This window comes from Pteronotus mesoamericanus, unplaced genomic scaffold (assembly GCF_021234165.1).
Source record: "Pteronotus mesoamericanus isolate MK-2021 breed Mesoamerican mustached bat unplaced genomic scaffold, CSHL_Meso_final contig_50, whole genome shotgun sequence".
NCBI lineage: Eukaryota > Metazoa > Chordata > Mammalia > Chiroptera > Mormoopidae > Pteronotus > Pteronotus mesoamericanus.
The window spans coordinates 39,595,201-39,617,420 of NW_026555186.1; the positions used below are offsets into that span (position 1 = coordinate 39,595,201).

Genomic DNA, 22,220 nt, shown 5'->3' on the forward strand with positions numbered 1-22,220 from the left:
CTCCCTTTCCCTATGCTTTTTCCCTAATATGGAGCCTGATGTAAAGGGATTAGAAAGTCCTGATGGTTTTGTGTGCTTAGAATGAAAAATACTGTAAGTTAAGCATTTTGGAATTCCTGTGTCGTGCAGCAGTGCTTCTGGTGTGCACACGTGTGAGTAAAAAGTAGGCTGGTAGCAATGATAACATTAAATCATTGCTATAATTATTATAGGTTTTATTTAATTTGTAAATGTCTTTCCTTTGAAATTTGAAGTCTGCACTGGTTTCCTGTTTAGCAATAGAAGGAATGACAAAGTGGCTGTTTTAGTGTCATCTCATTGCAGTAGTATTTACACAGTTGAAATGTATTGATACCTGAAGACTGTTGATGGGAGCCATGATTCTTTGGTCGGAACAGTTTGTAATTGTCAGTAAAAGTAATCTTTGTTCACTACTTGTCAGCTGTCATGCTGACAGCTTAGAGAAGATAAAAAAAGAGAATATGAGGAAACCTCATGGATACACAGAACTTTAGGATCAGAAAGGCTCTAAAAGTCACTTAAGTCAGTTCCTTGTAGTGGTAAGTGAGACAGGAGGATTTCGAAGACTGAGTGTTGACTGACTTTCCTGTTTCAGCCAGTGGCTGAATGTTCTCTGGGACTCCCTTAATTTAATTAACCTTAGGATTTCTAAGTTATTGTCCATTATTTGAAAAAATATTGATTGGTAGTAAAAAACATGAAAGAATTTTTGAGTAACTCAAGAACTGGTTTTTACTTTTATTGCCATGTAAAAATAAATGGATATTTCCAAGTCTCTAGAAACTTTTTTCTTGAGGCTATAGCTATTATTTTAAATTAAAAGAGTATGCGTTTGAGATGAAATTATTTTGTTGTAGAGCATAGTGAGTTTTATGTGAAGAGTTATAAGAATGGACATCATGTGTTGGTTAAGAATGCCCTATGTATAAACAATAGAAAACCCAATTAAAACTGTCCAAAGGCCCTTTTGTTTTCTCTTCTTACCTTTGCAGTATTGGCTTTATTCCAGGCTGATGTCACTCGTCACATCAGCATCATTCTTCTACATTCCATGTAATAGGAAAGAGAAAATATTAAAAGTGAAGCATTCCTAAGAAGTCCTGATACAGTTCTGATTGGAATTCCATAGGGTACATGCCCACCACCATGACTAGTGGGAAGGAGTGTGTTATTGGGCTCTGTTATATTTACTTATGCTTGTGATTTTCTATTTTTTTGATTCAAATTTTATTGTATGTTTTTCCATTATCAGTTAGTCCCCTTAACCCCCTCCCCCAGCAGTCACCACACTGCTGTCCCTGTCTGTGAGTCCTTTTTCCTTTCTGTCCAGTCCCTCCACCCTCTCTAACCAGCGCCTCTCCACTAGCTGTCGTCTGTTCTACGTCTTTGAGTCTGTGTCTGTTTTGCTTGTTTATATATTTAAAAAATTCCTCAGAACAATGTGAATTTAATAGTGGATAACTTCTTTAACCATGCCTCATTAATTGACCTTTACACTATTTCCAAACTTCTATAAAGTTTCAATAAATACCTTTATATGTAAATCTATATATATGTTGGTAATTAAGATTATCTGTTGAGTACAGTGGATTTTGAGTGTAAAGATTACAAATTGCCTTCATACTACCTACATCCAAAGTGCATATAAAACTGTTGTTTCTTCACACCCTCACCAGGAATCTCTTTGGTCTGTGATTTTTTTTTTATTAATTCTAATAAATGAAAAATATATGGTTGTATTGTTTTTTTCTTCTTTGCTCATTAGTGAGTTTGACACTGGTTGTGTTCTCTCAAAAGCAAACCATGAGACAAGTGTTTGGATGGAAGTAAATTAATTTGGAGGGTGATTTCTGGAGGCACAGTGAGAAATAAGTGAGGCAGAGAGGAAGGCTGATAGATGGGCTAATAAACAGCATAGCTATGGGCAACTGGGGCTCGTCTTGACAGGGTCCTTGTTAGTCACGAACTGAACAAAGCTCAAGGCTGTCCTACTGAGAAGGAAGGAAACCAGGATACTCATTCACCAATTTCTGTCCCTCAGTGTCTGAGGATTTCTTTTGAGTGTGAAGTCTTCAGCAGTTCCGGCCTGATTCCTGCATGAGCTGATGCTGTCCTCACTTACAGAGAGAGCAGTGGGCATAGGAACTGCTGAAGGTGACTCAAGAGTGGGCCAGAGGGGTATAGGTGAGCCACTGACAGCATCTGCCACAGTCCCCCTTTAGCACTTTATAATTTTTTCATATAGGTCTTACATATTTTACTGTGATTCATAGTTATTGTTGTCATGAACGAAGTCCCTTTTCTCTTACATTTTTAATAGAGTTATAGCTGATGTATAGAGATATTATCATTTTAAAAATATTTGCTCTGAAATATACTCCCTAACTTTGAGCAGCTGCCCTGACACTTTCTAGCTCGTTGGCTTCTGTAAATTGCCTGTTTGTGCTTCAGTCATAGGTTCTGTGAAATGGGAATAATAATAGCAACAACCACAGGGGTATTGTGAGAATTAAATGAGTTTAATATATGTAAGTGATTTGTAAGTTCTAAGTAATATTAGTTGCTGTTTCAGTTGTTGTTATTAATATATCATTAACAGTGGTAGTAAAAAGTAAAAATTCAATTTTTGAAGGCTACTCTGCTTATGTCTTGAACTCATAATTCTTATAATTTTTTTCTCTTGCATTTTCTAAGAAGGCAATTGTGTTGCCTAAAAAACAGGAGCAGATCTGATGCTCTCTTTTTAACTTTTTATTTTCTTTGCTCATTAGTGAGTTTTTATTTTTATTTCTTTTTAAAATTTTTTAATTGTTGTTCAAGTACAGTAGTCTCCATTTTCCTGCCATCACTTTCCCCTGCCCCACCCTCAATCCTTGCCCACTTGGGCTTTGTCCATGGGTCCTTTATGCATGTTCCTTGACTTGACCCTTCCCCTTCTTTTTTTTCATTGTTTTTATTTTTTATTACTTAAAAAGGTTTTTATTTATTGGTTTTTTAGAGAGAAAGATAGAGACAGACACACACACACACACACACACACACACACACACACTGATCCACCATTGGTTTTTTAGAGAGAAAGAGAGAGAGAGAGAGACACACACACACACACACACACACACACACACACACACACACTCTCTCTCTCTCTCTCTCTCTCTCTCTCTCTCTCTCTCTCTCTCTCTCTCTCTGATCCACCATTGGTTTTTTAGAGAGAAAGATAGAGAGACACACACACACACACACACACACACACACACAGATCCACCATTGGTTTTTTAGAGAGAAAGATAGAGACAGACACACACACACACACACACACACACACAGATCCACCATTTTACTCTCTTACGCATCCGTTGCATCCATTGGTTGACTCTTGTATGTGCCCTGACAGGGGATCAAACCTGGAACCTTGGTGTATCAGGACAATGTTCTAACCAACTGCACTGCCTGGCCAGGGCTCCATTGCTTTTATGCCTGTAACCTGGTTGACAGTTCCAGGACAGTGATGACAGGCATCATTGTCTAGTTTCTGTTTTTAGAGGCAATATTTTTTTTAATATTTCCGCATAAAGTTTATTATTTTCTACTGGCGTGTGAAAGATACCACTTCATCAGGTTGAGGAAGCTGCCTTTTATTCCAAGGTTACTGAGTATTTTTATATCATAAGTGAATATACATTTTATTAAATGCTTTAAAAAATGTCTTTGTTTCTTGACAGTGGGAATTCTTAACATGACAATGTGGGGAAAAGAAATCCCTTTTTAAAGTGATCCAGAGAAGAGGTGACCTGGTTTACAGCAAAGCATCCACACGCTTCCTTGCACTTATAAGCCATTCTGTTTTTATTTATTACTGTAATATTTTTATTTTGACAGCCTTAATTACCGTCCTTGCTAATGATGATGGCCCTGGAGTTCTATCATTTAACAACAGTGAGCACTTTTTTCTGAGCGAACCAACAGCTCTCTATGTACAAGAGAGTGTTGCAGTATTATACATCGTTCGGGAGCCTGCACAAGGACTGTTCGGAACTGTGACAGTTCAGTTCATTGTGACTGAAGTGAATTCTTCAATGGAGTCTAAAGATCTGACACCTTCCAAAGGCTATGTTGTTTTAGAAGAAGGTGTTCGATTCAAGGTACAGTGTGAACCTTCACTGACAATGAATAATTATTTTTTATATTTACAAAATAATATTATCTTGGAAGAGCATCCTAGGTCCTAGTAAGAAAAAGAATCTTTCCAGCACAAGTATTAGGTAAAGATATAAATAAGTTTCTAAATGAAAGTACCATAGTGCTATGTAGTTTATAGAGAGTGCAACTGGAAACATTTGCTCTGTTAATTAAGTTGTGCAGTGTACAAATAATAAGGTATATGCATTGCTGTTTTACATTTTAAGCATATTCAAATGGAATACTTCAATTTATAAATCTATAAACCAGAAACTAAATCATTCTTTGTAGTCATTAAGCCTCAGCACAATCGTTCCTTTTTGCCATATTTTTGTTGAGGAAAACATAACTACCTACTTCAGACTGCTTGTTTCAGAAGCAGGTATCCTACATGAATGGGAATAGCTTATTAGAGGAAAAAATGCTGGATTTGGATTAATTATAAATGTGGTCTATACTATCAAAACTTTATCTTCAGAAACCTCTTTTCCTATATATTTTGTTTCTGTTACTCAACTTTATTTTTAAAATACAGTTTAAGTTTAAAATAGCTAATTGCATTAAGCACATTTTTTAATCCAGCTATTAATAAAGTATAATTCTAAAATAAAGTATTTAAAACTATTCCATCTAAAAACAGACCACCCAATAATTAAATTATTTATGATCACTTTGTGTAAATTTGAACCCATCTTAAAATGTATATTCATTTGTGTGTTTAATTTTTTATGTTTTTGTAAATTTAGAACTTTTTATTAATTTTTTAATGACACATTTTGATATAGATGTTAAAGAATTTAAATTTGAAGTATTTTAAGAATTTTCTATTGCTTTACATTCACATGCTTTTTAAAAAATGTTTTAAGTTATATTAAACATTTAAAAGTATTTTAAATTATTTTGTTGTGGTGTTTTCTTAAAAGACTTTTTCACCACATATTTAAGGATCTTTCTGTTCATTAGGCAAATTAAATGTAAATAAATTGGAATAAGTGAAATTTTCATTCACACACATAATGGCTGTTTTCCACACATATTTTGATTTTGAGATATAAACAATAAAATACATAAATCTTAAGTATGTGGCTTAATGACTTTAAAAATATGTATATATCCATGTAACCACCACTCAAAGTAAGATATTGAACATTATCATCACTGAAAAGTTTCTTGCTTTCCCCAGAGGAAATTACTTTCTAATTTCTATCATTAAAGACTCATTTTACTGGTTTTTTTAACTTCATATAAATAGAATCATGGAGTCTATACTCCTTGATGTCTGGCTTTTGTGCAATGTAATTTTTAAGATCCATATGGTTGCACACATCACTAGTTTGTTGCTTTTTTTATTGCTAAGTAGCATTTCATGGAATAGACCACTATTTGTTTACCCATTCTCTTGGTGATGAACATTTAGGATTTTTATAGTTCGGGCCTACAGTGGTTATAATTGTTTTTCAACAATGAATCCTGGACTAGTATGAGACTAACACAGTTGTATATCTAGAGCAGGATAAAGAATTAAGCAAAAATGGATAGAGATATTTAATTTTTAATCTTAATGTTATTTTTAAATGCCATAAATATTTATTTTTTAAAAGTTTTAATTGTATTTTTCTATTACCATTTATCCCTCTTATACCTCTGTTTCCCCCTTAGTCACCACACTATGTCCGTAAGCCATTTTTCCTTTTTGCTTGGTCCCTCCACCCCTCTACCGCCCCCACGGTTGTCATCCTGCTCTCTATCTATGAATCTGCCTCTGTTTTGCATGTTCATTTTGGTTTTTCATTATATTCCACATGAGTGAAATCATATGGTATTTGTCTTTCTCTGCCTGGCTTATTTCACTTAGCATAATGTTCTCCAGGTCCATCCATACTGTCGCAAAGGGTAAAATTTTCTTTTTTATGGCCGAGAAGTATTCCATTGTGTAAATGTCCCATAGTTGTTTTATCCACTCATCTAGAGAAGTATATTTTTAGACACTTCAGTGTAATATATTACAGTGTCGAAAGTCTTGAAGTTAGTAGCAGGAAAGAATTGTAATTATCACATTACGGGGATCAGTAATAGAATTTAAGAAAAGGTGGTATTTTACAGAACATGTTATTATATTGTCAAAGTGTTTAGCATATTTCTCTGTCCATTGTAGAAAAACTATATTTTTGTAACTTTGTTTTTTGATTTTGTTTTCAGGCCCTACACATATCTGCCATATTAGACACGGAGCCAGAAATGGATGAGCATTTTGTTTGTACCTTGTTTAATCCGACTGGAGGCGCTAGACTAGGGACACGAGTTCAGACCCTGATAACAGTTTTACAAAACCAGGCCCCTTTGGGACTGTTTAGTATCTCTGCAGTTGCAAATAGGTATAGTTTATTCATAAGGAAATTTATGAAATTTCCTACTTCTGAAGCTAAGTAGGAAATATTTTTTGACATAAAGAAATTGCAGGAGGAAATTGATCTTTGACTTTCTTAAAGGGGTCTTTTAAAAAGACCTGTAGCAGATAGACCAGAGAGGCCATGTGCCCTCTCTTATCAGAAACTTAATCATGTCCTGCATAGTGATGTTATTAAAATTCTTATTTTCTCAGAGTTTATACTTTCAGGTAATGGCTTGCACTGTTTTTTTTCCAATATAATTAAAAGTGATAAATAATAAAAATTATATGTCATTACTCAGAGTAAATGAATGACTCTTCAAATATATATTAACATGATTATGGTTTTTGAAATTCCCTCTGGAGAATGAAGATTTTTTTTTTAATATCTTAAAAATAGTTCAGGAAGTCTAGTTTCATTAATACACTGAGAATTCCTGACTTTTTACTTCGTGTAACATACTTTTGGTTTATATGAGAAATGGCAGTGTTTCTTTTTCTTTTTTTAGAATATGCAGCATGAACGTACTGAAGTTACTGACTACCAGTGTTTTGTTATGATCCTAGTATCAGAGTATTACATTGATGCTTTTTAAAAAAAATCATAAATGAATATTTTTGAGCGCTAGAGCCTAGTTTTACTGCTCTGTACAACTTATGGATGGATCTCACCTTGGCCAGTGTAAATTTAAAAGTGTATTAAATATATTCTAGCAATGTGATATATATTTTAATTTGTAGAAATTATGCTCTATTTTCTGCTTTCCATAATCTATTTGTTTCCTTTAGAGCCACCTCTATATATGTCGAAGAAGCCAACAGGACTGTATATTTAAATATATCACGTACTAATGGCATTGATTTAGCTGTGAGTGTGGAGTGGGAGACAATATCTGAAACAGCTTTTGGCATGAGTATGTTTAATTTTTTATGAGAACAAAATTCCATAACCAAGAAAGATTGCATGTATAAGATTTACATATTCCCTGATGAATTCTATATTATGGATCTGTTGAAAGTGGAGAACAGATATCTAATTCTTTTACTGCATCCACAAATATTTATTAAGTGCCTATTATGTGCCAGGCTTGGAACTAAACTCACAGAGCTTAGAATTTAGGGGGTGATAGAAATAAAACAAGAAAAAAAATCAATATGTAGTTTAAACTATAATGAATGTTCTAAAGGGGACATTTTTAGTGTTGTGAGGACATAAATGAATGCTTCTCAGGTGTATCAAAGTCTAAACTAAGATAAAATGCTGAATAGGGTTTGATTATGCAAAGACCTGGGTTGGAGGAACACGAAGGAAACAGTGGGAAGTGAATGAGGCAAAAGTCTAGGGTCATTTAAAAAAAGCATGTAAATGAAAAACTTTGGAGTGGACATTGGGTTAGAAATAAGTGGAGTGTTGAATTTGAAAAGTTAGATAAGACTAGATCATTCAAGAGGTTGAAGAACACGTTGTGGACGTTTGTCTTAATTCTAGGGTTAATGGAAAGCCTTTGAGTCCTTAGGCATTGGGGAGGGTTGCTATGTGTATGTGGCATAATAAGGTGGTATGATCACATTTGCACTTTGAAGGTATTCTCAGTGCTGTATTAAGAATGGGTTTCATTCTTTGAATAATAAACTTAGAGTGGATATACTTTGGAAGGGTTTATGCAGCAGTAAATTATGATTTGTGTTTTTCAGGGGGAATGGATATTGTATTTTCCATATTTCAAAGTTTTTTTGATGCCTTGGCTTCTGGCTGGTGTTTCTTTACTTTGGAAGATTCAGTATATGGTGTAATGTTAAGGAAAGTGTCTTCTACTATTTACCGATGGCAAGGGGTTTTTATTCCACTTGAGGTAAAAACATTGCTTTTTTAACAGTGTACAAAATAAGATGTACATGTAAATGCTGGATGCCTTGTGAATTGCTGTTATTCTTATTCCTTACTTTCTAGGATTTAAATATAAAAAATCCTAAAACCTGTGAGGCCTTTCATATTGGCCTTTCTCCCTATTTTGTGATTACTCATGAAGAAAGAAATGAAGAAAAGCCTTCTGTTAACAGCGTGTATACATTCACATCTGGACTCAAATTATACCTGGTAAAAGAAACAACTAAAAGCTTTTCTTTTTTTGTAGCTTGCTTTATTTAAAAGAAAAATTAGATTTGTAAGCTCGATCTAAATGGAAGACAATGTATGTTCTGTGGAAAAAGGGCTTTTGCAAGCTGATACACATTTGAGCAAGGTGACTCAGCCAGGGATATTTTCATCTTTCTTGAAATGACTCCTAAAGAGGCATATTTAGGGATCAGAATGACTTTTCAAGCTTTAAACTTTAACTACTAATTCATACTTTTACTGTGTTACTCTTTTACTTATATTCTATTTTAAATTTTTATTCTCACTGTTCTGTCTTCCTTCCAGGTACAAACAATAATTATTTCGGAAAGTTCTCAAGTAAGATATTTTACTTCAGACAATCAAGATTATTTAATTGTTGCAAGTCAAAGAAATGATTCTGAATTAACGCAGGTTTGATTCTTTTAAAATGAAATTATTTCTTTTTAATATCAACACTACAATTAAAGCTCCTCAAAGACATAGTCTGTAGGTTTAATATAAAATAACACCATAATTTGGAGTAAAGAAGTAAATTAGAATATAGATATTGATTAGTTATAGTTAATTTATAAAAAATGAAATTATGACTATTATACTATCTTCAAGAGCCAGAGTAAGTATAATACAAAGCCTTAACACTTAATTAGTATTTAATTGAGTTGGAAAATGCTATCTAGAAAAATTGTACACCTGGACAGATTATATCACAAAAATTCATGACTAACATTGCCAAATGGGCACTCACATAACCTTCGAAATTCCATTTTTCTTTAGTAAACTACATCTCATAATCCTAAACATGCTGATTTGATAATTTTTGTCACTTCCTACATTCCCATACCTACTCCTCACCTCTTCGCTTTCAGCTTATGATCTTGTCTGAATGAAAGATACTGGAGGGGAGGTTACTGATCTTCCCAATGCCAACTTTAGAAATGCTCTTGAAACCCAATCTCATTCCACCCTCCTGCTGCAGTAGAGGGAGTGTTTTTTTGTCAGAAAGCCAGGCTCCTCTTGTAGGTGCTCCTCCTGCTGTCATAAGGTTTAGTTATCCTTGTATGTCTGCAATTGCTGGCATCTCTCTCTAGGATTATTACAATCGGCATATTCCGGACCTCCAAGCTTAAAGAGAGATTCCTTTCCTGATCTCCTCCCCTTTTACATTCTGTTTTGTTTCTCCCTTCTATAGTCAGACACCTTGAAAGAATTATCTACTTGCTTTGTCTTCACTCCTTCATGGTCACTGATGACAAGGGAGTTGCAGATTCAAAGGATGGTTTTCTGTCATTCTCTTACAGTACCTCCCACCGCCACGTGACAGTCAGCTTCCTCAGATTTAAACCATCTCTTGATTTCCAGAAGAGATCAGGATACCACAAAGATTTTCCTTTTGTTTCTCTGTATCCTTCTCAGTCTCCATTGCCAGTTCCTCCTTCCTTTTTTTTTAAAAACAATTTTTATTGTTCAAAATCATTTGTCTCCATTTTCCCGCCACCACTTTCCCCTGTCCCACCCCCCCCAACCTCCCACCCTCAATTCTTCCCCACTTTGGCTTTGTCCGTGGGTCCTTTATACGTGTTCCTTGACTCTTCCCCTTCTTTTCCCCATTACCCCTCCCTCCTTGTTACTGTCGGTTTGTTTTTCCTTTCAATGTTGCTGGTTATATTTTTCTTGCTAGTTCGTTTTGTTGATTAGGGTCCACTTATAGGTGAGATCATACGGTATTTTTCTTTCACCCCCGTCTTATTTCACTTAGCATAATGCCCTCCAGTTGCAAACATAATGCCCTCCAGTTCCATCCATGCTGTTGCGAAGGGTAGTAGCTCTTTCTTTCTTTCTGCTGTGTAGTATTCCATTGTGTAAATGTACCATAGTATTTTGATCCACTCATTTATTGATGAGCATTTAGGTTGCTTCCAGCACTTGGCTATTGTAAAGTGTGCTGCTATGAACATTGGGGTGCATAGGTTCTTTTGAATTGGTATTTTGGGATTCTTAGGGTATATTCGCAACAGTGGAATCACTGGGTCAAAAGGAAGTTCCATTTTTAGCTTTTTGAGGAAATTCCAAACTGTTTTCCACAGTAGCTGTACCAGTCTGCATTCCCACCAACAGTGTATTAGGGTTCCCTTTTCTCCACAACCTTGCCAGCACTTGTTTGTTGATTTGCTTATGATGACCATTCTAACTGGTATGAAGTGGTATCTCACTGTGGCTTTAATTTGCATTTCTCTGATGACTAGTGATGCTGAGCATCCTTCCATATGTCCCTGAGCTCTATGTATGTCCTCCTTGGAGAAGTGTCTGTTCAAGTCCTTTGCCCATTTTTTAATTGGATTATTTGTCTTCCTAGAGTGGAGTCGTGTGAGTTCTTTATATATTTTGGAGCTCAAACCCTTACCTGAGGTATTATTGCCAAATATATTTTCCCATACAGTTGGTTCCCTTTTCATTTTGCTGATGTTTTCTTTAGCCATGTAGAAGCTTCTTATTTTGATGAAGTTCCATTTGTTTATTCTTTCCTTTATGTCCTTTGCTCTAAGGGACATATCATTAAAATACTGCTGTATGGGATATCTGAGAGTTTCCTGCCTATGTTCTCCTCTAGGACTTTTATGGTGTCATGACTTATATTTAAGTCTTTTATTCATCTAAAGTTTATTTTTGTGTATGGTGTAAGGTGGTGGTTGAATTTCATTTTTTTTGGATGTAGCTGTCCAGCTCTCCTAACACCATTTGTTGAAGAGCCTATTTTTACTCCATTTTATGCTTCTGCCTTCTTTGTCGAATATTAATTGACTTTGTAGACATGGGTTTATTTCTGAGCTCTCTATTCTGTTTCATTGATATATGTGTCTGTTCTTATGCCAGTACCAGACTGTTTTGATTACAGTGGCCTTGAAATATAGTTTGATGTCAGGTATTGTGACCTCTCATACTCTATTCTTCTTTTTCAAAATTGCTGCAGCTGTTCGGGGTCGTTTATAGTTCCATATGTATTTTTTGATATGTCTGTTCTATGTCTGTGAAATATGTCATTGGTATTTTAATAGGGATTGTGTTGAATCTAGACATCGCTTTGGGTAGTATGGACATTTTGGTGATGTTAATTCTTCCAATCCATGAACACGGTCTATGCTTCCATTTCTTTGTGTCTTCCTTAATTTCTTCAGTGTTGCATAGTTTTCTAAGTACAGGTCTTTTACCCTCCTTGGTTAAGTTTATTTCTCGGTACTTTACTTTTCTTGTTGCTGTAGCAGATAGGATTTTTTTCCTGATTTCTGATATTTTCTGATTTTTCCTGATATTTCATTGTTGGTGTACAAAAATGCCTTCAATTTCTGAATATTGATTTTATATCCTGCTGTTTTGCCAAATTCACTTATTAGGTCGAGGAGTTTTTTGGTGGAGTCTGTATGTAAAACAATGACAGCTTTACTTCCTCCTTTCCAATTTGGATGCTTCCTCTTCTGAACTTACAGTTTTCCATGTTCAGTTGCAGTTCAAATTTCTTTTTTATTTCTCTTCATTCATTCTGGGTTTAAATATTAACTATAGGTTTATGTCTTCCAAATTTATCAGTAGCTGTGTCTCCGTATTCCAAACATGTATATCTTACCTGGAGATTGGCATCTCCACTTAAATATATTAAAGGTATCGGAGATGTAACATATCCCCACTGAGCTCTGGATTTTCTCTATGAAACTTGTTCAGTGCTTGCTTTCATCTCAGGGAATAACAACCTCCTGACTACAATTACTCGGCAATATATCTTTCTGGATTACTCCTTTTTATTCATTGTCATCTACTTTATTAAGTGTTGTTATTATATCTTTCATTATTATAATTATATAATTGAGTACAGACATTTTTTCCTATCTCTGCATCTTTCTCTTTAATCCAGGTCTCCATCATTTCTCTCGCACACTGTTAGAGTAGCTTCCAGCTGGTTTTTGAACTTCTCTGACTTCCTCAGATCCATCCCCCATCAAGTAGCTGGAGTAATATTTTAAAATATTAATTAATATTGTGTTATTCCTCACTTTAAAACTTCAACGATTTCCAATTATACATAGTGTAAATCTAAGTTATTTAATATGGACTATAAGAAGGGTAACCATATCTCCTTATTTGCCCAGTATTGTATTATACCTGTTGTCCTGATACAATTACTAATATTATCCCTTTTGCTTTCGCAGTGACCTCTGTGAAAAATTATGTGGCCACCCTAACAAAAGATACCTCTTGATCTTAACCTCTGTAGTCTTAGTGGTTGTTATTCCCTAGCACTAGCAACTTCTTTCCAGCTGGAACAGTCTTCATTCAGATAACGATAAACTTTTTGTGCCTTGGAGATTTTGTCATTCTCTACCTTTATTTCTCTATACACCCATAGTTCTCTGTCACACCATTCCAGTTGTTATCTTTAGCACTTGTATTAATTTTATAACCATACATTTATTTAATTGATGTGTGTTTGCCTTCTACTAATCTTAATAACTAATATTTAATATCCATAAAGGGAGGTATTACTCCTCATATCTCCTAGCATAATGCCTGGCTCATATAAGGTTCCCAATTTTGAGTGAATAAATAAAATTCTTTGTGAACTTGACCAGGTCATATAAAAACCAGATAGATTTGGGATTTTCTTTTAATTTCAAATTTATGAACACTCACCCTGAAACCTTGTATGCATTGCCACCTTTGAGACTAAAAAGCTTAGATGTTTCTCTTTATATTCTATTGCTTGAGCAGAGGGAATGAATCATATTACAGCATCATAAAGTTTCTTATCCAGTTCTAAATTGTTCATATTTAAATTAATTCTCTCCTACTTTTGGCTTTCTCCTTCTCTTGCTGTCACTGACCACTGCCCAGATGTCTATTTGAAACCCACTTATTTTCAAATAACTTTGCTTTTAAAATTCATTCTGTGTGTATGTTCTCTTTCTCTCTTCCTCTCTCTTGCTCACTTTCTCACTCTCACATACACACAATGCGCACAGATAAAAAGAGGGAGAGAGCTTAAGTTTTGCTATATTTTTATTTATGATAGTACCCTCCCAATTAAATAAAAGGATTGAGGAGAATAAAGATACAATATTGGTTAAACTCTCAACAAATGCTAAATTCCTAGTCATGGAGGGTTTTGTATTTGAACATTTTTTATAGGTCTTCAGATGGAATGGCGGGAGTTTCGTGCTGCATCAGACGCTTCCTGTCCGAGGTGTGCTGGGCATGGCCTTGTTCACCAGAGGCGGCTCTGTGTTCTTAGCCATTTCCCAGGCTCACGCCAGGCTCAATTCCCTTCTGCTCAGATGGTCTGGCAATGAGTTTATTAACTTTCAAGAAGTGCGTATCAGTGGGACCACACAAGTCGAGGCCTTGATTTCAGGCGATGATATTTACTTACTTTTTGCCAAAACTGTCTCTCTAGGTAAGCAGATTTAGTGTTTATAATGCATACATAGTTATTATCAAAATTATCTAGCATTCATATAATATGTTCATATGAAAATGCTCTTATAATAGAATTCTTAGAACGGGTCTTGATGGGTAAGTACTGGCTGTCAGCTACAAATAGATTTTGGGAAAAAATTGTGTCATATCCATAATCTTTAGCTGTTCTGAACACATGTAGCTTTAAGATACTAAAATACAATTGGGGATGGGTGGGTAATATGGAAAGATCTCTGAAGAGGTCCATGAAGATCTTACACCCAAAACATAAACGGGCAACTTTTTCTATAACTGTACTGGGGGTGCCATGGATAATTTACGGGAGTGATACGTAGTGCTCAACAGCTTTTGATAAGACTTTGAAAATATTCATTGAATATGACTATGCTTTCTTCTGTTTAGTAGGGCATTCATAAATAAAATACCAACATTCCTAAAAAATAAAACATTTGTTGCTATTCTTTTTTTGATATCAGGTCATGATTAGTGGCTAACTATGTATGTACCTCAGGTGGTAACTGCAAAAAGCCTTGAAGTGTTCCCTACTAAGCTACATTTCTGTTAAACTAAATGATATATGAGGAATGTCCTATTAAATTTGTTTTTTCAATTAAATTTAATGTTTTGATTATAGTTTTGCTATGTAATGGTCATTTTTTCCTGTAACTTTTGCCTTTGGTTTGACTTTTATTCCATTATTGTAGGGGATCAGAATTCAATTGATATTTTCATCTGGGAGCCAGGACAGTCGTCTTTTAGGTATTTTCAATCTCTGGATTTTGCTTCTGTTAATAGGATTCACTCCTTCACACCAGCCTCAGGAATAGGTAAGGGCTTTTCAGGTGCCGACTAATCCTGGGGACAGTGCGGAAAGCTAGAATGATTCTAATCTCACTGAATTAGAAGTAGTGTTACATTGCCAGACACTGGGTATGTTAATAAGGTTTTAAAACCAAGATCTTGACAATAATATTTCCAGAAATTATAGAATTTCCAAATGACTAATATTCTTAAAATGGGGACTGTGCTTGAGGAGAATTAGAATGACTAAAATATGGAGATAAATATTAATGAAAAATAAGGAAAGGTAATACATTACTTTTGTCTAGAGAAAAATGAGGAGTGACATTACATATATATTTTTTAACTAGGAAAGTATTTATAAGGAGATAGCAAGTATGTGCAATGAAGAATTTTTAAAAAGTCAGAAAATGGTTGATGGCAATGAGAACTTTGCCATCCTCATTGACTCTCACAACTTTCTTCTGCAGCCTGAAATCTTTCCTGGATATCTGTACTATCATCTACACATCAGAAATAGGTTCTGAAACAGAGTCTGTTGTGAGAACCCAAGGGATTAACAGCCTGTGGAGGTTGTAGGATTATTTCAGGGTTGGTAAGAAGCCCCTTGGGTGGGCCAGTGACAATAAGGCAAAGAAGCCAAGGGCATTTGCATGGTGAACTTCTGGGGCTGCCTCCCACAGCCGGTGAATAGCTCAGGGGACACGCTCAGCAAGTCACTGTGTCTCTTGTCAAGGTGCCCAGAGGAACTTGGAAGCCAAACGTGAGTGGCTCAGCGGGCCAGTACGGATGAGTCAAAGTCCCACTTTTAAATTGAGATATGGAAATTCTGTATGAATTAAACCGTACACATTTATTAATTAGTTATTACATGTGTAAGTCACTGTTTAAAGTTATGAAGCATTTCTCACCCTCATAGGTTTCATCTTTGGTGGGAGAAGCAAGAAAAATATTAAGATAATAATTCAAGGTAGAGTCCCAATCCCATGTGCTCTGTGAGTGGTAGAATTGGAGAGGTTAAGGGTCTCAGAGGGGAGCTTGAGCTCTGCCTAGGTGGATTGGTAGGGAGTATGGTGGGCAGGTGAAGAGGTGTGAGCAGAAGTGAAAGGCAGGGGTGTCTGTGGCTTGGAGGGGGCAATGGGCAGACCAGTGTGGCGGGGACAGAGGATTTGATTCAGGGTTTGGTGGTGGTGAGGGGGAAACACACCAGAGTCTATGCAAGTGGGCCTGGAACGGCGGCCCGGGTATTGACTGTGCTTCGGGGGGCCCAGTGGTTCCCACACAGTTTGGTTTTAGGGACTTTTCAAGGTCTTAAAAATTCGAGCACCTCAAAGAATTTTTGTTTGTGTGTATATCTATTGATATATATTAGAAATTAAATGGATAAATTTATTCATTTAAGAATGACAGCGATAGACTCATTACATGTGAACATAACATTTTATTTTTAAAAAACTATATATCTGAAAACAAAAACTTTTGTAAGAAGAGTGACAATTTCTTTTTGCAAATCTCATGTCTGTTTTAATAGATGATACCTGGATTTTCGTGTCTTCTTGTCTTTAGCCTATTGCAATAATATCAATTGTATGGCTTCTGGAAAATCCCACCATGCACTTATGAAAGAATGAGAATGAAATAGACAAACAAAAATCTTAGTAGTATTATGAAAATAGTTTTGACCTCATAGCCCTCTTGAAGGGTCCTGGACAACATTCTGATCATTATCAAGGTGGAGAAATCCATGCAGGCATTTTAAAGACAAGTGATAATCAAAGGTACATTTCACAACTCCACCTACCTTTGGTGCATAGAATGTGCTGGATGTAGCAGTTTGTGACTGCCCAGGCCAGAGATGATGTAGAAGCCCGTGTAGGTGGTTAGAGATGTGGAACTGAAATCGCGAGGAACTCCATTATAGGGTTAGATTTCGGAGACAGTAATGCATGGGGGTAGTTGAACTCACAAAAGTTAAAATCTACAAAGTAAATAATACTGAAAAGAATAGAGGATTTAGCACAAATTCAGGAGTTTATTCTTGCAGTTGTTCTTTTAGGTGCCTGTTGCTTTCTCTAGCAGGCACTGTAACCTTTAGGCACTATCACCTTCAGTCATCTCAACTGTTGACTAGGAATCAGATTATTTACCTGTCATTTTTTAAATTAAGTTTATTGGGGTCACAGTGGTTAATTAAGTTATATAGGTTTGAAGTGTACAGTTCGTTCTGTATATTGTATATCATCTGTATATTGTATTGTGTTTTGACCACCCAAAGTAAAATCTCTTTGCTACTTTTTTGTAGGTTGTTTCTCTCATTTTACTTTGTTTTCGTGTGTCCTCTCCACCCTCCTCAGCACTGTCCCCAGGTTCTCCCGGACCCTGGCCGCCTCCCATCTGGACTGTTGCTTTGTTTTCTGGCCTCCACGCCAGGTTTGCTCTGCTGTCGGGATCCAGTGTCCATCTGTGTTCTGCTCATCCTCTCCTTGAATGGCTTCTCTTTATGTCGTCATCTTCTGACAGGCCTTAGCTCTGTCATGTTCTGCTGTGGTAAACAACTTGAGCAACATGTGCATTATTCACTCAACAACTGATTCACAGACTCAATGATGTATCTTTCATCATGTATTTGTGTGGTTTTTGTTGACTTGTCTTTTAATTTTGTACCTTTATCATTTTTGCTTCAAGTTTTCAAGTGGACTAACTTCATCTTCTTGAGTCACTTACTATAATTCAAAATAGTTGCATAGTGAATGTTTTTTTAAGGATGAGGAGTGCTGCCTAAATGGGCTGTTAATTGAAGTTATAGAATTCTTTTTAAAGGCTTTTTAAAAAATAGAAAAGTTTTTTAAAAGAATTTGTGAAAAAATCTGCCAGAGGCTTATTAAGCAACACATTGTGAGGTCTCCATTTCTTTTGTTTCTGTGACTTGAGGTTGTAGAAGTATGAAAAGATTATGGGTAATTATTTTGAATGGCTTATTATAGATCCTTGGAAAGCTGAAATTATGCATTAAGTAATATTCAAGGATTTTCTTATTTTGAATGTATCAAATATTGTATTTAAAAGCATTAGATTAGAGCTATGACTTGGCAGAGATTATTGGGTGGTGACTGAATTCTTTAAAAGGAAGAAGAAGAATGAACATGACAAAGGCTGCAAGGACATATAAACGAATCTCTGCTTCTCTCCTTTATTATTTAATAGATATTTTTTAGTGCCAGTTGTGTGTCAAGCAAAGTGGTAGACCCCGAGGAAACACAGTGAAGGAAAGTAAGGCATCGTCTTGAAGAAGTTTAACGTGTTATAGGGAAGAGAGAGATGTAAAATCACAGAAATAAGTTCCGAGCTACAAACAGATAACTGTTATGAAAGAATAAAATACTGCTGTAACAAAATGGAGAGGGCTTGTGCTGGTCTAAGGGATGCCCAGAAAACTTCCTTATTTAACTTTTCATGTTAATGTGTTTTTGAGGCAGAGTTGTGCGTGGGGCGGGCTCTAGTTGAGGGAACAGCATGTGCAGTGGTCAGATGGTACAGTGAGCATGAGCTTTTAAAGGACCAGGATGCCCTGGTTGGGTAGCTCAGTTGGTTAGAGCATTGTGCTGAGACAGCAAGGTTGTGGGTTCATTCCTTGGTCGGGCACGTACAAGAAGCAACCAATGAATGAATGCATAAGTCAGTGGAACAACAAATCCATGTTTCTCTCTCTCAAATCAAAATATTTTTTAAAGGACCAGGGAGAGGTCAATATGGCAGTAAGTGGAGAGTGGTACAGGGTATAACTGCAGATATAATCAGATAGGCCATAGAGGGACTTAAAGGATTATTATCTTTATCCTAAAAGTATTGGTGTGTGTCTATTATGAGAGGGTAATGAGGAGATGGAGAAGGAGGCAGGCAGGGAGAGAGGAAAAACAGAAACTCTGTGCGTGCATGTGCGCATGTGTGCTAAAAAGGGAACTTTGACTGCCATGCGGAGAAAAGCTGGGAAGAGATGCCTTGAAAATAGGCTGGAGGTTCATGGCATGTTTCAGATTAAGGTTCCAGATGTTAGAATTTGGAAAGTGGTAGGTGATGCAGTTGGAAATCAAAGAAGTAGAGAAGTAGATTCATTCAGAAAATAACAAGTAAAAGCCACAGGAGTTGATGATAGAAAAGTGTGTGATGGAGAGGATGTCAAGAATGAGCCTAATTTCCACATAGATGGTAGTTCCATAACCATTATGGAGATCACTGGGAGGAAGGACAGGCTTTTAAGAGCAGAGATAATGAGTTTTGTTGGAATAATTTGAGATGCCTTCGAGTCATTCATGAGCAGATACTGAGTAAGTGTTACTAGTCAGAGCTTAGAAGAGAGTCCTTGACTGCAGATACGCACAGCAGACGTTCTCCAGTCAGAGCTGGAATTGTTTAGAAAGAGACTGTGTAGTGTGAGAAGAGGAGTTCTCGAACCAGGCCTTGCTGAATTCCACTTTTTATTTTTTGAATTCCACTTTTTAAAGGGCAGGTGAAAAAATATATGCATAAATGTTTTCAGGAACTATGGAAATCTAGAGCTAACACTTACTGAACGTTATGTCCCAGGTCCTGATCTAGTCCTTCATTGTATCATGTAATCCTTGAAGCTCTTTGTGCGGCTGGAATGGCAGTCACACCCTCTTCCCTATCCCTGCCCCCCAATACTCTCAGCTTCATCAAAAATAGTACCTTTGAAGATCATGTGCATTAGCTCTCTACTGCCTTCATCCCTGTTCAGTCCCTGTAAGAAGCACCGGTGCCCTGGGAATGAGATTCTTGTTGCCATGTGGTCTACTCATGCTCTAGACCATATAAGCCCTAATTTCCAGTCAAATACTCAACTCTCACTGCTCCAGCTCCCCACATCCTTCCATGATGTCCTGTGGAACAGATACCTTGTATTCAAAATTTTCTCAGAATATTCTCATCTCTTTGCTCTGAAACTCTGCTCTGTCTTGAGGACAGGGCTTTTCATGGAGCCCTTCCTGGCTGCTCCATCTCCTACTGGTTTCCTCTTACATTCCCAGGTCTCTGAATGTTGGGAATGTTTGCCCTAGTGCTTAGTTCTAGAGCTTCTTATCTACACTCACTGCTTAAATGATCTCATCCATTGGCTTTCATTTGGGATACTTTAAAAATTTTTTAATAGTTTTGCTAAATGGAAGAGAATTCTATAATCAGTTCTAGTTAAAATCCTTTTCCCAGACTCGTAGACACAGAGTGTGCTGGTGTTTGCCAGAGGGGAAAGGAGTAGAGTGACTGGGTGGAAGAGGTAAAGGGATTAAGAAGTACGAATTGGTAGTTACAAAACAGTCACGGGGATGTAAAGTTCAGCATAGGGAATATGGTTAATGATATTGCAATAACTGTGTATGGTGCCGGGTGGGTACTAGAACACTATACACTAAACAGGGGGAACACTATAAAGTACATGACCGTCTAACCACTATGCTGTACACCTGGAGCCAATACAAAGTAAAGTGTAACTGAGAAAAAAAGTATAAAAAATACTCGTCCTCAAGTATAGATTTGGTTTTTTCCCCCTCCTCATACATTTCCTGGTCCAATTTTATGATCTTGAATAGTACAAATGACTATTTTCTGAGGAAACACTCTTTGCATATGTATGTGCAGCTTTAAGCCCCCAGTGCGTCCTACTCTGAATGTCTGGTCACCTGTTTGCTGCTTTGTCATACTAATCACATTGTGAGGGAGTGAACAGAATTTATCTCCATGGGTTAAGATTCATAATGATGTTCAGAAAATGTAGCTTATGGTTTTGCTTGAGACGGTAGAATCAGTTAAACTTGAGAGATGTTGAGATCTATCTGAGGAGTTTGCTCTTTACTGAATGTCTTGAGTTTTACAAAGCTCTATGAAAAATATATGGTCATTTTGAAAATACAAATTTATTAATAACCACTTTTTTGTCTTTACCTTTTATTACAGAATTTACTAAATTGCAATAATAGTTAAATTAATTCCCATAAATAAACATAATCAGTAGTTCTTGATATTTAAGGATAAATATCAAGGATATGAGACTTCCCGTTTTATCCTTTGGGACAAAATTTTGGAAGAGACTCATGGTTTCTGGTTCTATGTGCTATTTTAATACCCAATCTTATTAGATATCTTTATGTCCTAGTGTATTTCGGCAGATACTGGAATTTATGCTCACTTCTCTGTGGCTTATCACTTTTCTTCCTAGTTTTAAGCCTGAAGATTTTTTAGTATTGTATAGAATGTAGTACCCTCTCTCCTCCTAACTTCTATAAATACAAATATGTGCCATTGCTTTGAATTTTGAAGATCATGGTATTCTCATAACATTTCAAAAAGCATTGGCAGAACATACTCTAAGATCATAAATTTGTTTATATTCTTTGGCTTTGTTAACTACCTTTAAGAATTTATCAAGTGAAGCTCTGGCTGGCATGGCTCAGTTGGTTGGACGCTGTCCTGCAAAGTGAAAGGTTGCTGATTTGATTCCCAGTCAGGGCACATGCCTGGGTTGTGGATTTGGTCCCTGGTCAGGGTGTGTACGAGAGGCAACAAACTGATGTTTCCCTTCCTCTCTTTCTCCTTCCCTTTCCCTCTCTCTAAATACAAAACATAAAACTAAATAATAGAAAATTTAAAAAAAAACTATCAAATGAAAATAAGAATTGTGAAGAACTATATAGAAAACAATATTATATATATTAAGATCAACCCTACAGATTATGTATTAAAACTATTAATTTGAATGCTATGTAGCAATATATAAAACTATACATAGTATATGTATGCTATAAATATAGTATTAAGCTTTTTAATTAAGATTTTTTGTATTTAGACCATTATTACTATGCCTGGCATGAATTCATATAGATAGTGACCGGAATGAAAATGCAAAAATAAAACATTTAGTGGTAGGATTATGGGTATTTTTTACTTTCAAAAATATCCTAGCATGCTATTCAGTAAGTAAATATTGAGATGCATACAAATGAGTCAAAAATCCATTTGGCTTTTCCCATCCAAGGACCACTTTGTGAAGTGGATTGTGAGTACGTTGTCAGGTGAGCTTGATCAGCCACAGCATTTAAAAATCATTATTTACATTCAGTTATTCTACAAGCTGAGTCAGGTATTACTTAAGAAATCAAAGTGCAGCTTTAAGAGTTGGAGAGATTTTGCCGTGGCACTGGTATAGAGAGCATGTGAGGTGACAAGTTATATTTC

General features: G+C 36.0%; 1 protein-coding gene across 1 annotated transcript in view; it reads left to right on the forward strand.

The window, feature by feature from the left end:
* Positions 1-22,220, forward strand: part of ADGRV1 (adhesion G protein-coupled receptor V1) — a 507,230-nt gene that overhangs the window by 155,683 nt on the left and 329,327 nt on the right. The window contains exons 43-50 of the mRNA XM_054578596.1: positions 3,904-4,166; positions 6,403-6,578; positions 7,382-7,506; positions 8,288-8,445; positions 8,544-8,690; positions 9,015-9,122; positions 13,887-14,151; positions 14,879-15,001. Coding sequence (XP_054434571.1) covers positions 3,904-4,166; positions 6,403-6,578; positions 7,382-7,506; positions 8,288-8,445; positions 8,544-8,690; positions 9,015-9,122; positions 13,887-14,151; positions 14,879-15,001 — 1,365 coding nt within the window. The remainder of the gene's footprint in view (positions 1-3,903; positions 4,167-6,402; positions 6,579-7,381; positions 7,507-8,287; positions 8,446-8,543; positions 8,691-9,014; positions 9,123-13,886; positions 14,152-14,878; positions 15,002-22,220) is intronic.